We start from the raw sequence: 14,567 nt of genomic DNA on the forward strand, positions 1-14,567 counted from the left end.
TTTTAAATAATGTGTATGTTTTATACTATACTAGATGAGAGTTACGTAAATATTAGTTTTATATAAGTTATAGTGGTTTTTGTTTAAAAATTCAGTAACTAAGCAACGACAACAACAATGGTAGATAGATCTATTTAAGTTTTTCATATTTGTAAATATTATAAATCTAAACTTTTAATTTTCTTGATTTGAGATTTTTAATTGTTCTGATTTATTTGTTTATGAATTTATTGAAATACTTGAATATTTATTTGTTCTGATTTATTCATACTTGAATATTTATATTGATGATTGTTAATGAAATTAGTCTGTAAAAGGTATTTTTTAATATAGAGTTTAAATTTTATATTGATGATTGTTAATAAAATTAGTCTGTAGCTTTATGTTTTTAGAAAAAAAAAATGTATTATTTTATATAGAGTTTAAATTTAAATTTATATAAACATATTTATTTTTAAAAAGAGTAATTCATCAAAAAAAAAAAAAAAAAAACGCATAAATATATTAAACTAAAAAAATTATCAAGTCTATGGTGGCTCAAATTTTCGCAGAAACTATATATTTGTCGACCTAATTCATTCTATATGCTAATGTAGAACTCCATAGGATCGTTACAAAGCCACTTGAAAACCCAAACTACAAAATCGAAATTAATCAAATCCACCCAACAATAAGAAAGAAGTAAATTAACAAACACGTAAGCTTCAATAATTTAACAACATATGAAGCTAAATTTGAAATTAAGAATAATAACAAGAAAATTAAAAGAGTACTTGAAGCTCTCCGAGCAAGTCCGATAATTTATGGTTATTGAACAAAACAACCTCTATTTAAACAATAGAAATGCTCATATTCAGTTATTTTAGATACTAAGAATTTTCAAATCTAAGTTCAAACTCACCTGAATGCACAGTAAGATCCGTAGTGACCTTGATTTTTAGCGGGCTGGACATGTCTTCTTTTCTACAAAATTCATCTAGTTTCTACTTTAAATAAATAAAAGTGGCATTCCATATTATTGAAATCATAAAGTCACTAAATCTAATTGAATCACATAAACTGGTTCTGTAGCAAATTAATTAATATTGGTGTACAAGATCACTAAAGTCTTAAATTTAATTTGATAAAAAAATTGTACACAAGCATGTCTCATAGAGAAATAAAAGAGATAACACCAACTAAACATCGAGTGTCGTGGCTAAAGCTTAGTTGGATTAAACGTATACTTCAAAAAATGAATAAAATTCAAAGAATAGATACCATTTTAGGAAGAACAACATTATGTAAAATTGGCTAAAGCTTAGTTGGATTATTTTATTCATGGAGTTGCCATATGAATTGTTGTAGTGGTTGAAAGTTGCATGGAGTTGTGCCTTAGTCATGTTACAGAGAATCCTGATGAAATCATCATCAATACAGGCCTTATCCGTGACCTTTTCACAAAGAATCTTAGCCTCTGCTTTCGGTATTATTGTGTTCACCTCATTTTTCTCATATCTTAATGAACTCATCGAGAGACAGAAGAAGCTGCACAACCAAAATATAATATATCAAATACAAGTATTAATGAAAATAAACATTTTCAAATATGACTTTGTCAAAGTGGCAAAAAACACTCCCGGCAAAAATTATAGCCAATGTGTTTAATTAAATTGGCAAAGTCTACAAATAATAATCAAAATACCATTTCAGTAAAGAATACTCACTCTTAACTTAATCTATTATATACTTACCACTTGGCAAAGCAAGTGAAAGAGAGAGCACGACGGGTGTTACCGACGATGTTGAGGACTTGATATTCGAAGTCGCAGAGATCATCGGAGGCCAATTTGATGGAGTTAGAATCATCGAAGCTCGATCGGGTAACGACAACAGTGATGACCGTAAATGACTTAATTCCCTGATCTCATTCGAATGTCGATATACTTACGACTAAAATCTGAATGTTTGTACTGAAAGATTGTAGAATGGAATCAATGAATTCTAACAAAGTACATGAGGGACTGAAGAAGTTTTATCTGAATCGTTGCAACGAGAATTGGATTCGCTGCCAATTTTAGTAGATTATCTTTTTGGGCGACAACGATTTAATTTCTGGGTGATCAACTCCTTGAGTTTCAAGATTGTTGTTGAGACATTGTTCTTCGACCATTTTTGTTTTTGAATTGTTGTTTTTGTTTGGAATATCACATTTGGATAGCTGCGTTTGGTTGATCATAAACCAAAGCGAGAGAATTGGATTTGATAACTTGGGGATATACCGTTTGTTAGAGAGATATGTGGGTAAGATAATTTTTTTTAATTTAAAAAAAAGATTGTTTAATTTTTTGGGTTTAATTATTAGGTTTATTTGTTAACGGGAGATCAAACCTATTAACATCTTTAAATTTAACAGAATATTCTTTTTAAGGTATATTCTGTTAAACCAAGAAATGCCGTTAGATAGACACTTTTAATATATAAAGATATTGTGTTAAGTTTCATTTATTGTTCCACTGTTGTTTTTTAATTTTTTTCACTGTTATATTAAATTGTTTTGTTTAGTGTTTTACGGTTGTTTTATAAAAAGACAGTATTGAAAATAAAATAAAATTTGCAATAATATTTATTTATTTATTATTATTATTTAATCAAACTAATATAAATTTTTTTATGTGCAATTAAAATATTTTTGTTCCTTCAAACGAGAAAGGATGACAATTTTTTTAAGGCTAATTAGCAATTTTTCTTTCCGAACTTTGACATATACTAAATTATGCTCCCTGAACTTTTTTGGCAGTTAAAAATTCCCCCTGGACTATTGAGATTGTTAGATTTAAGGACTTTTGTCTAATTTCATTCAATTTTACTGTTTCAGTGATTATTTATGTACTAAACCATGCTCCCCAGACTTTGATATCTACCAAATCATGCCCCTCAAACTTTAATATGTACTAAATAATGCCCCCTGAACTTTCATCTATGTTAGAAGCTTTTTACTAAAATTAGATAAAAATCCTTAAATCTAACAATCTTAATAGTTCAGGGGGGATTTTTAACGGTCAAAAAAGTTCAGGGGGCATGATTTAGTACATGTCAAAGTTCGGGGGAAAAATTGCTAATTAACCTTTTTTTAAAGCAAATTGCATGACCTTTGATTGAAACCTATTACTAGGAGTTAACAACTATGATTGCTTTTTCTATTTGAGGTTCGTACTCTAATATTTTAAGATCATTCTTAAAAGTTTTTGCAAATTTGTTATTCAAATTTTCAAGAGTGTTTTTAATCTGTGTTATTGATAGATTAGTTGCACGTGCTCTTCGAATAGATAAACAACTTGTTCGACTAGATGACCATCCATATTTTGTGGTTTGCAAAGTAAATTGTGATGCACTGAGGATTTGTTTGATGAATATAAAATGTATAGTATTTAGAACTAACCTTTATGATAATATTATATTTTCAGTGAATTTGTTGATTTTTTTTTTTTTTTTAAATGATGGTTTGTGTAAAGTTACTATTTAATTAGAATTGTGTAATTTTGATAATTACAATATTTAATGTATTTTTTCAACTAAATAATCATACATAAGTGAAACTCGATTTTGGGGTAAGCCAAGAGATAATTACATATAATAATATTTTTTTTTTGTAAAACATTTACATTTTTACGTTTAAATATTTTTTATATATATATTTTTACGGTTTTCTATAAATACAACAAAAAAATTACATAAAAATAACAGAAAAACAACAACCAAATAATATAAAAAAAAATAACATACAAACAACAAAATATCAACAAAATTAGTAAGTGTACAATATAAAATTACATTAAAAGACTGTATTTTCTGTAAATAAAATTATTAAAAACTTTAAAATGTTTAAAAATTTATACAATCATCTTTTTATATATATATATTATTTTTTTTTTATTAGTATATTTGTGAAATAATCCCTTAATAATACTCAACTTCAAATACAACTACAACACATAAATAAATTTTGGGCCTTACTGGTTTCAATTATATTTTTCAATTTGGATAACTTGAGAGATCTCAAGTATACTTGTAAAATTATGTTCAAGTTGGTGTCCATTTGTTTTGACAATTTACAATTTTGTAATTTATCGTCAACTAAAATAAAATGTTATTTAGCTGAAATATGATGATACAAAATATAAAATTCACTAAAATTAAAATCTCAAATGTTATCTAATACAAAAATTTATTAATGTTAAAAAAAATGAGAAGAATTTTCTATTTCAATTAGCTAGCCCTAACAACATTGATAAAATTAAGTGCCTTACTAAAGTACTTATAGAGCATTGCTATGAGGTATTTATGGTGTCTAGCACTATGATGAAGTATCGTTCTATAATTGGTTAGCGATTTTCTATAGTATTTATTAAAGTAAAATAAGTAAGACCCAACATTAAATTACACTAATAATAATATTACATCTCGCAAAGGTACTAAGTACCATAAGCACCCTTTAACATTTTTCTTAAGTGATATCTTCACATCTTTAAGTGGGCCATAAAAATTTACTATCAAAATCCGATGAGTGTTTTATAGACAACAGCAGGATGTAACACACTCTTGAAACATCCTTGGGATGAGATTTGCAAGTGCATTGTTGATTGGGTGCACGAACACCCACCCAATCCCCTCTTTGTAGATTTGGAGACCAGTAGTATTGTCATTTTGGTATATAGTAAAGTGAGAATGATGTGTCTGTATGAGCAGACAAGCCCATTGCTTTGGTTGGGTCTGGATATGTTGGGTATGAGTTCAACTGAAGTGGGCCATTACTCCACCCAGTTTTGGGCTTAATATGTTTGTATCTTCTGGGGTTAAGCCCAATGGCCCAAACATCAGGCCCATTATATTTTCAGTTACTTTGTTCATCTTATCTTTGCATTTTTCAATCACATTGCTGCAAATTATGTACAAAAAAGAAAAGAATAACCATAGTGAGAGATAATAGATAAAAAAAAAAAACCCATAATGAGAGATAAGATATCCAAGTTAAAATTAAAACATTGCTATTAGGTAATTAAGGTATCCAACACTATATCGATGTGATAAGTTGTTATCAATTCCTCTTATTATTTATTAAATAAATATGTGAGATCCAATATTAAATTGCATCAATAACAGTATGACATCTCTTATGGTACTTAGTACTCCTTAACATTTCTTAAAATTAAATATTCTTCCATGGTTTGTTAAATTTTATATAAAATTGGTTTGATTGAACACAATATAGCATGTATTTAATTTTAACAATAAATACCATACAAAAATATTTCATGAATATATTAAATTAAATATTTCAGAATTGATTTTTCTAATCCACATTCTTATACAAACTAAAACTTATAATGAACATTCTCAACTTATATATCTCCAGCATTGTTCTAAGATATTTTATTTTAAATTAAAATATAGTATCCAATATTAAAGTTTGCTAGCAATATTAAATTACACAAATAACAATACGTACCAAAAGTTATGGCATTGATTATGATCGTGGATTTGTGGGGCTAGAGCTTGCGAGCATGTTCCACGAGCAGACTCAAAGATAGTGAACCCCTCAGACCACACTCTCTTCGGATACAAAGACGACATTCACGAAGTCCCGTACCTAGTAGAACTCTTATGCGATTGAACGACTCAAAGCTTTTGATGGGACGATAGAGAAAACAACCCACGACTGTGGATGTCACTAAGTATCATGAAGTAATTGAGATGGAATGCCATGGTTGATGAGGTGAAAAATACCCCATTTCTCACCAGCATGTCATATTAGAGAGACAGCAGTATTATTAGAGTTCAAAAGATTGATTATGGGTATTGACTCTAAGAAATTAATAATATGATCATGTGAATTAAGTACCCATGTTTGAGACTCTAGGAATCTGGAAATGGATTTGAAATCAATTGGGATTATTCGATGTTAATGAATATTACCATTACTACCATCACCATCATAATCGACATAGTAATATAATATATATTGACATTAAACTTACTTAATCTGTCAAAGTCAGTAGTTCTATCTTAACTCTCATTAGATGAATCTGAAGAAAATTGATGTTAGTTATAACAGTTGGTTTTGACACCAACCTAAAGAGAGTCCCACCAACATCTATAAATAGAATTGCCTCTACTCTCTCAAGACAATCTCCAATTCTCATACTTTAGATTTCAGAGTCAAGTTTAGAGAGAGAGAGAGTCCAATATTACAGTGAGTGTATGTGTGGAGGAATGTAATGGGAGTATCACTCTTGAAGTGATTCCCTCAATGTGAGACATTTATTTGTAACTATTTACTGTGTTGAGTTATAATCTTGGACATATCTAATCGTGTACTATTGACTATTCTTAATCAATAAAGATTCATGATTCTTTCATTATTAAGCTAAGTATATTCTTGTCTCATTCAATTAAGTTCTAGTTTTGATTTTGTGATTGGCAGTAGTTTGAATTTTGTTTTTCTTTTTTTGAATATTATTACTGTTGTAATAATTAGGCTTTGAGGGTGATCATTCGCCATAAATGGTGTCAAAGCTCAGGATTTATAGTTCAAGAATCACATTTAACCAATCAAGATTCATCTTTAACATTTCAAGAATCAAACTTGAACTTTCAAGAACTAGATTCAAGCAATAAAGAATCTGGTTTGAATGGCTACAACAAGGTTTGATGTGGACAAGTTTACTTGCTCAAATGATTTCTACCTATGAAGAATCAAAATGAAGTTCACCAATGGATCTATGAGACACTTGATACTGAAGTCATGAAATAGATTGAAGACAAGAAGAAAAAACTTGAGATTGAAGCCAAAGCACACAGCGCCACTCTCCTCAGTCTTGGTGATGAGGTTTTGAGGGAAGTTTCAAATGAAGATAATGCCTTGGTCTCTAGAATAAGCCAGCTTCAATCTACATGAAAGCATCTAGATGATTGTAACAGAATCATTCTTGCTTTGAATAATCTTGGAGTGAAAATTAATGATGAAGAATAGGCTATAAACCTACTGAGTTCACTTCCGAATATGTATGAGCACTTTGTTGATACAATCTTGTATGTTAAAGAAACTCTGACCATGACAGAGGTTAAGGCTGCATTAAATTCTAAAGAAATTCAAAAGAAGGGAGATGAGAAAGAAAAGACCAAGGGGAAGTGTAATGACCGCTCTAGTAATGTGGATTAGAAAAGGCAATTAGCGCTAATTTTTTATTATTTTATTATTATTTATGAATTTAGTTATTTTAGATCCCAATATTTAGAAATAAATATTAGAGTTGTAATTTCTCAATTTCGGAGATTTTATTAAACTCTAGGGGTATTGTTTGATTAATATGTAAAATATGCAATTTTTGTAATTTTTGCTCGGCGACAACGGAAAATGCGATGGATGGCTAGATTAATCACATGGGTAAGTTTAGAACCCTATTTCATAGTGGGATATATATTGGAGAAAGTAGAATATCGGGCTTTATCGGGGTTATGGTTTTGACCATTTTACCCCTAGGTTTAAATGGGCTTTAGTTTTAAGCAAGAGGGCATTTTGGTCATTTTAAAGAAGTGATTAGGTGGCTTCTTTTTAGAGTTGGCAGCTGTCCATTTATTAATATTCAGCTGAATATGATTTAGTTGTAGAGAAATTAAATTAGAACCCTTTAATTAAAAGAAAAAGAAGAAGGAAAAAACCCAATTATCTCTCTCTTTCCATCCTCTTCGAGCCTAGCAAGAACCAGCCAAGACCTGGGTTTTTCTAGAGTATTTGAGGAAGTGTTAGCTGAATTCTTATGGTGTTAAGCAAAGGTAACCCTAGAACTATTATTTCATGTATTTTCAAGCTTTTTCTTTAATTTGAATATGTGATTTTTGTGAAATAGGAGCTGTTAAGGTTAGAAATGTTTAGGGAGTGAATTCTAGGCTTAGTTTGAATTGATTAAAGGTTATAGCAGCTAGTTTGGTTGGTTGATTTAGGTTTTGTGTTAATTTGAGCATAAAACCTTTAACTTTGGTCTTTAATGGCAAGTTGAGTTTCTTTGGGTTATTCTGTGAAATTCTGGTTGGAAATAGTTGTTTATACATTGTTCAGGTATACTGAAAAGTTTGGTGAGGTTTGGGATTGAATTGAATTAAGGGGGATAATTTTTGGTTCCCAGCAGTAGAACCGGAATTCCGGTTCTGGGTGGTCTGTACCAACCGGTCGACCGGTTGGTGACCCAGAACCGGGATGCCGGTTGGGAACCGGTCTGCCTGTTGGGGGATTTTCCAGAACCCTAGTTTTGGCCAATTTTGAGATATTTAGGGTATTGCCATGAGGTGTATCAATAGGGAAACTTTTAGTTTCAAGTTTTAAGTCCCGGAAAGTGGTTTAGCGAGTCACTCATCTGTATTACTATTATTGTGATTAGGGCATCCATCTAGCACGTGAATTCCGTTCAGGTCGGCCAGCACACTTGAATTCGGAAAACAGGTAAGAACTGTGTATAATGTGTGATATTGTGACAGTCAGTAGTCCCGTGATCCGTAAGGGGAAATACCGGGTAAGCTGTACAATCTCACACCGCCTGGGGAAGGTCAAGTGGGATGATTCTAAGACTGTGTAGGTATGGGACTACACAGTTGAATAAAGCTTAAATGGATTGATTGGTACTACCTATATCAACAAGGTGCATCTTGTTTTTCGGTAGCCCATCTCGAAAGAACTCCACAGTTAAGCGTGCTTGGCCTGGAGCAATTTCAAGGATGGGTGACCTCCTGGGAAGTTTTCCCAGGATGCGTGTGAGTGAGGACAAAGCACGCTGGAAACACTTGTGTTGGTCTGTAGGGTCAGTCATCAATCCAGGAAGCAACCAGAGTGGCGTACTCGTGTATAAGAGCCATTAGTCTGTGGGTGTAAGGGCCCAATGGAGGCTTGAAGTGGGGACGTTACAAATGGTATCAGAGCCTTGACCCAGCCGGAAGTGTGGTCGACGAGGACGTCGGACCCCGTAAGGGGGGGTGATTGTGACAGTCAGTAGTCCCGTGATCCGTAAGGGGAAATATCGGGTAAGCTGTACAATCTCACACCGCCTGGGGAAGGTCAAGTGGGATGATTCTAAGACTGTGTAGGTATGGGACTACACAGTTGAATAGAGCTTAAATGGATTGATTGGTACTGCCTATATCAACAAGGTGCATCTTGTTTTTCGGTAGCCCATCTCGAAAGAACTCCACAGTTAAGCGTGCTTGGCCTAGAGCAATTTCAAGGATGGGTGACCTCCTGGGAAGTTTCCCCAGGATGCGTGTGAGTGAGGACAAAGCACGCTGGAAACACTTGTGTTGGTCTGTAGGGTCAGTCATCAATCCAGGAAGCAACCAGAGTGGCGTACTCGTGTATAAGAGCCATTAGTCTGTGGGTGTAAGGGCCCAATGGAGGCTTGAAGTGGGGACGTTACAGATATGAATATTCGAATGTATGTATGTGTTAATATATATACATGCTTATTTGTTATGATTCATACACTACCAACACTTGTACGATTGTGGTACAGAGTGCATTGGTAAGGTGTATGATGTTTGGAAGTACATCATGGTGTTACCAGCACTTGTACGGAAAGGTACGAGGTGTCCGTGGTACAACACTTAATGGTACTCAAGGTGCGGTCCATACCCTACCTACACTAGTACGATGGTATACTGAGTGCATGAGGTACATGGTACATGGTCGTATCCTAGTTAGAACGTTCATACTCATCTGTTAAGCTCTGTAAATAGGTGTATGGGCGCCTATTTACAGGTCGGAAATTATATGATGTGTTATATGCATTTCTTGCGAGTACGTTGACTCACAGTTTCTACTTTCATGTGTAGGTAAAGGAAAGGCTATGACTGAACAGGAGTGAACCCGAGCTCAGATGGGATTGTACATGTCAAGCGGCGCGACCTGGAGTGTTCGGTCTCGGGACATCTGGGAGTTGTATTTTGAAAGTCGCTGTGCGGCCTAGAACTTGTGTATTTTGAAATGTATAATTTGAAAAGTAAATTTTACAAAGTTTGAAAACGGGATCTCGGAATTTGTAAATATTATATTATATTACAAAGTTTAATAATTAAAGCAAAAGTTTTAATTTAACACGTTTTTCGAGAAATATCTTTGATTAGCAAAGATTGCACAATAATTGAAAAAGCATTGTAGCGTGCCTTAGCATTAGGGCGTTACAGGAAGGATTACTCATTGTTAAGGGGAAATTTTCCAAGAGAGAATACAAGGGAAATTAGAACTCAAATGCCTCCCAATGTAACCATTCGATATCCAATTCTAGAAACTCCACAGGAGGGCCAAGCTCTAATGGAGCTATAGGAAAAAAATGTTATTACTGCAAGAAGGAGGGCCACTTTAGAGATGATTATTTGGCTTTGAAGGCTAAACTGAAGAGAAAAAATCATCACAAGTCCAAAAGGCATGGAGTTGTTGATGTAGCATATGGTTATGAGTCATTTGATGCACTTGTAGTGACAACTGATGCACTTGTGATGTCTAAATCAGATTTAGGTGGAGATTAGATTTTAAATTTAGGGTGTTCATTTCATATGACACCAAACAAATAACTATTTTGGACTCTTTCAGAGAGTCATGGAGGCACAGTTCTTCTTGGGAACAACAAAGCATATGAGATCAAATGTGTATGAACAATCTTGTTAAAGAATCATGATGGAGTCATGAAGACCTTGCAGCAGGTCAGGTATGTCCCAGATCTCAAAAGAAATCTTCTCTCTATTGGTATATTTGATAATTTGGGGTATGTTGTTAAAGTTGAGGAATGTGTCATAAAAACTGCACAAGGCACTAAAACTGTGATGACAGGAAGGTAGAGTAATAGATTGTATCTCCTTGATGAAAAGATAATAAAAGGTAGTGCAACACCTATTATTAACTCAACTAAGCACAATTAAGTAAGGCTATGACACCTCAGGTCAAAGCATGTAAGTCAGAGGAGACTTGAGGAAATGAACAAGCAAGGACTACTCAAATTGAAGCTAATAGAAACACTTGAATTCTGTGATGAATGTGTTTTGGGGAAGGCTTGCAAATTGAAATTCAGCAGGGCAGAATACACCACCACAGAAAGGTTAGCTTATGTCTATTTAGACTTTTGGGGGCCATCTAGGATTCCAACCAAAGGTAGAGCACACTATTTCATGAGTGTAATTGATGATTACAACAAGAAAGTCTGGGTTTATTTGTTGAAAAGCAAATATGAGGCTCTGAAAACCTTTAACACATGGAAGAGGCTGCTAGAAAACCAAACTGGAAACACACTCAAGGTTCTAAAGAATGACAATGGCCTTGAGTACTGTTCAAATGAGCTCAAGGGATTGTGTGCCAACATGAAAATCCAAAGGCATAAAACTGTGATTAAAACCCCTCAATAAAATTGTAACGCCCTACTAGATTAGATACGTTGCAATGTTTCAAAAATACAAAAAACAAAGAAATTTCACGATCTAACTACCAAAATAGAATGGTTTTCTAATTACTGCACACTCCTTTGCTAACCAAAGGGTTTATTAAAAAATGTGAGTAATTAAAATTTTTGTAAATTAACTTAAATTGAAATAAATATATACAATACATATTCTGAAATCCCATTTAAAAAGTTACAACTCTTTCCCAAAATACAGGTATACAAAAGTTATCGCTTAGAGACAATCAAAATGAAGTCCAATTATCCCGAAGATTTGAACACTCCATGTCTGACTGTTGGTATTATATTTATCCAGGATCTTAGATCTACTTACAAGTATGTTGATTTAACAACCTAATATTGAACTTCTAAAACGATGAACTAAACACATAAAAGTTAAGAATAACTTACAGTGATTGCAGCGGAATTAATGTCTCCTTCCACTCAGATCTCTAACCCTTGATTCCTGTCTGTAGCAGAGTATAATCAAGATCTGAGCCCGAAAGTTCTTCAGTTGGATGTGATTCTCCACAGTCTTCCAAACTATAATGAGGTACTGAATGATGTGTGTGGGCACTTCTCTCTCACTAGGAATTTCGAAATTTTCTCTCTTATTTTCTCTCTTGATTTCGTGTGATACACTATGCAAAGCAAAGTTTTCTCATCCAAGCACACAAAGAGAAGAGAGGGGGCGGCTATAAATAGGAAAAGGGAAGATCACAACTTTCCAAATAAACAGTTTCCTCTTTTACTGTGTAATTGAATAACTGCCTTATTTAGTGTGATTCACCACTTTCCTATTTAGGCTAGGCTTTGATTAGAAATTATATGGCAAATTAAATTGAAAATAATAATTGGGAAATATGCAATCATGTGGCCGGCCATGGTGTGAATGGGCCTCACATGGATTTTGCAGTTTCCTCAATTTTATTTCTATTTCTCCAAAAATGCCATTTTTCCAATTCTAATCATTTAAATGCCAAAACTAATTATTTAATAACTAAAATAGATTATTAAATAATATTGCCATTTAAAATTAATTATTAATTTAGACATGCAAAGCCTCATAATTAATAATTAAACCTAGAAACCCTCTTATTTACAATTTCATCCCTAAACTGTGAGAATTCACAAATTAGACATAGTCTAACTTTTAGAATTATAATTGATTAATCATAAATCAATTATAGAGTCTTACAAGCAGTATAGTCTCAACTAGAATGGGGACCATGGATCTATATTCTGAGCTTCCAATAAGTTGAACCGATTTACCAAGTAAATCCCTAACTTATTAATTCCTCGTTGAATCCACTCTTAGAACTTGGAATTGCACTCTCAGACTTATATAGAGCATATCATATGTTTCACGATATCAATATGCTATCTCATTTAACCATTGTTATAATCTTAATGTGATTTAGAGATCCTCTATATAGATGATTTACATCGAGACGGGACCAATTTACCGTTTACACCCCTCAATGTATTTTGCCCATTTGAACACTTAGTTACCTGTAAATGATGTTTTAGTGATCTAATATATAGTCACTGAAACAAGAGCTCATCCATTTACTTCTATTTAACTAAGCTCAAAAGGAATCATCAATTTACTTCAAATACTTCAGGCTCTTGTGATTAGTATAGACCTCACACTTTTCTCCGTAGAGATGGTGTTGCCAAACCTTCTGAGAGAAAACCACTACAACCAGTTCTAGGTCATGAGTTGGGTATCGTTGCTCATACTCCTTCAACTGACGAGAAGTATGCGCAATAACCTTATGAGCTTGCATTAGAATGGTATGGGAACGCACCCCAGACCCTGTTTGGATGCATCACAATAAACCACAAAATTTTCTTGATCTAATGGTAAAGCTAACACTAGAGCTGTAATCAATCATTGCTTCAACTCTTGAAAACTTGTCTCATATTTGTCTATCCACATAAGCCGTTGATTCTTCTTAGTTAACTTTGTTAAGGGCATTCAAATTGTGGAAAGCCCTTTTACAAACTGGCGATAGTCCCAACTAAACCTAGAAAGCTTCTAATTTCAGTGACTGGCTTCGGTCTTGGCCAATCTCTGTCAGATTCATTTTTTCCTAGAACAACCATGATCCCATCTTTACTAACATTGCGCCCTAGAAAAGACACTCGAGATAACCAAAATTCACACTTCTTAAATTTGACATAAAGTTTATGTTCTCGTAGTCGTTGTAAAACAATCCCTAGATGTTGTTCATGTTCTACTTCTGATTGAGAGTACACAAGGATATCATTAATAAATACTATGACACATATATCGAGAAAATCTTGAATACTCTATTCATTAGATCCATAAAAACTATTAGAGCATTGATTAGTCCAAAAGACATAAATAACCATGAATTCCTAGTGGTTGTACCTAGTACAGAAATCAATCTTTGGAGTATCATCCTCTCATATTCTCAATATTGATGATAGCCCGAGCGAAGATCAATCTTAGAGAAGACTACCTTTCCCTAAAGTTGGTCGAATAAATCATCAATCCTAAGCAGAAAGTACTTGTTCTTAATCGTTAACTTGTTGATCATTTCCCTGAAAGATCGAACAAATCATCAATCCTAGTAGATATTTAAATATATATACATATAATACTTGATGCCCTCTCAAGTTTTATTTTCTTTAGTAATCAATTAATTAGAAAATTGAGCTACATTTGGATTAGATTTAGATGTCCTGATGAACCAATATTTTTCTTATCTTAGTGGAAAAGATAGGAAAATAATTCATCAACATCGTTTCTTAATTATTTTATTAATAATTTCTAGTGCCTATCCACAAAATCTTATTATATAATATTGTAATACTTTAATAGTCATTTTATGTTTTCATATATCTCTAACGATTTGTCGGATTATCACTATTTTAATCCATTTATATCTTAACAACTTCTAAAAAAAAAAATTGTTGGTTTTTCTTTACTTTTTTTGATAGCTTGCCATAACAAGTTTTCTACGATTGAAGAGATTGTTAGTAGTACAGTTACGTACTTTGTACAATAATTGAATGTTCAAGCTACGAAGTTGAATGAATCTGCTACGACATTTTATTACTGTTGTATCTTTTGAGCGGTATAGA

At 32.8% G+C, this 14,567-nt stretch overlaps 1 protein-coding gene across 1 annotated transcript; it reads right to left on the bottom strand.

The window, feature by feature from the left end:
• Positions 1-4,633: 4,633 nt before the first annotated feature.
• LOC133038506 (uncharacterized) lies at positions 4,634-5,985 on the bottom strand. The gene is made up of 4 exons (XM_061116677.1): positions 5,956-5,985; positions 5,712-5,773; positions 4,915-4,918; positions 4,634-4,867 (listed from the first exon to the last, which is right to left on the bottom strand). Exons 1-4 carry the CDS (start codon positions 5,983-5,985, stop codon positions 4,682-4,684), a joined length of 282 nt encoding a protein of 93 aa, XP_060972660.1. The 3' UTR covers positions 4,634-4,681.
• Positions 5,986-14,567: the final 8,582 nt, after the last annotated feature.

Source organism: Cannabis sativa, chromosome 5, assembly GCF_029168945.1.
Source record: "Cannabis sativa cultivar Pink pepper isolate KNU-18-1 chromosome 5, ASM2916894v1, whole genome shotgun sequence".
NCBI lineage: Eukaryota > Viridiplantae > Streptophyta > Magnoliopsida > Rosales > Cannabaceae > Cannabis > Cannabis sativa.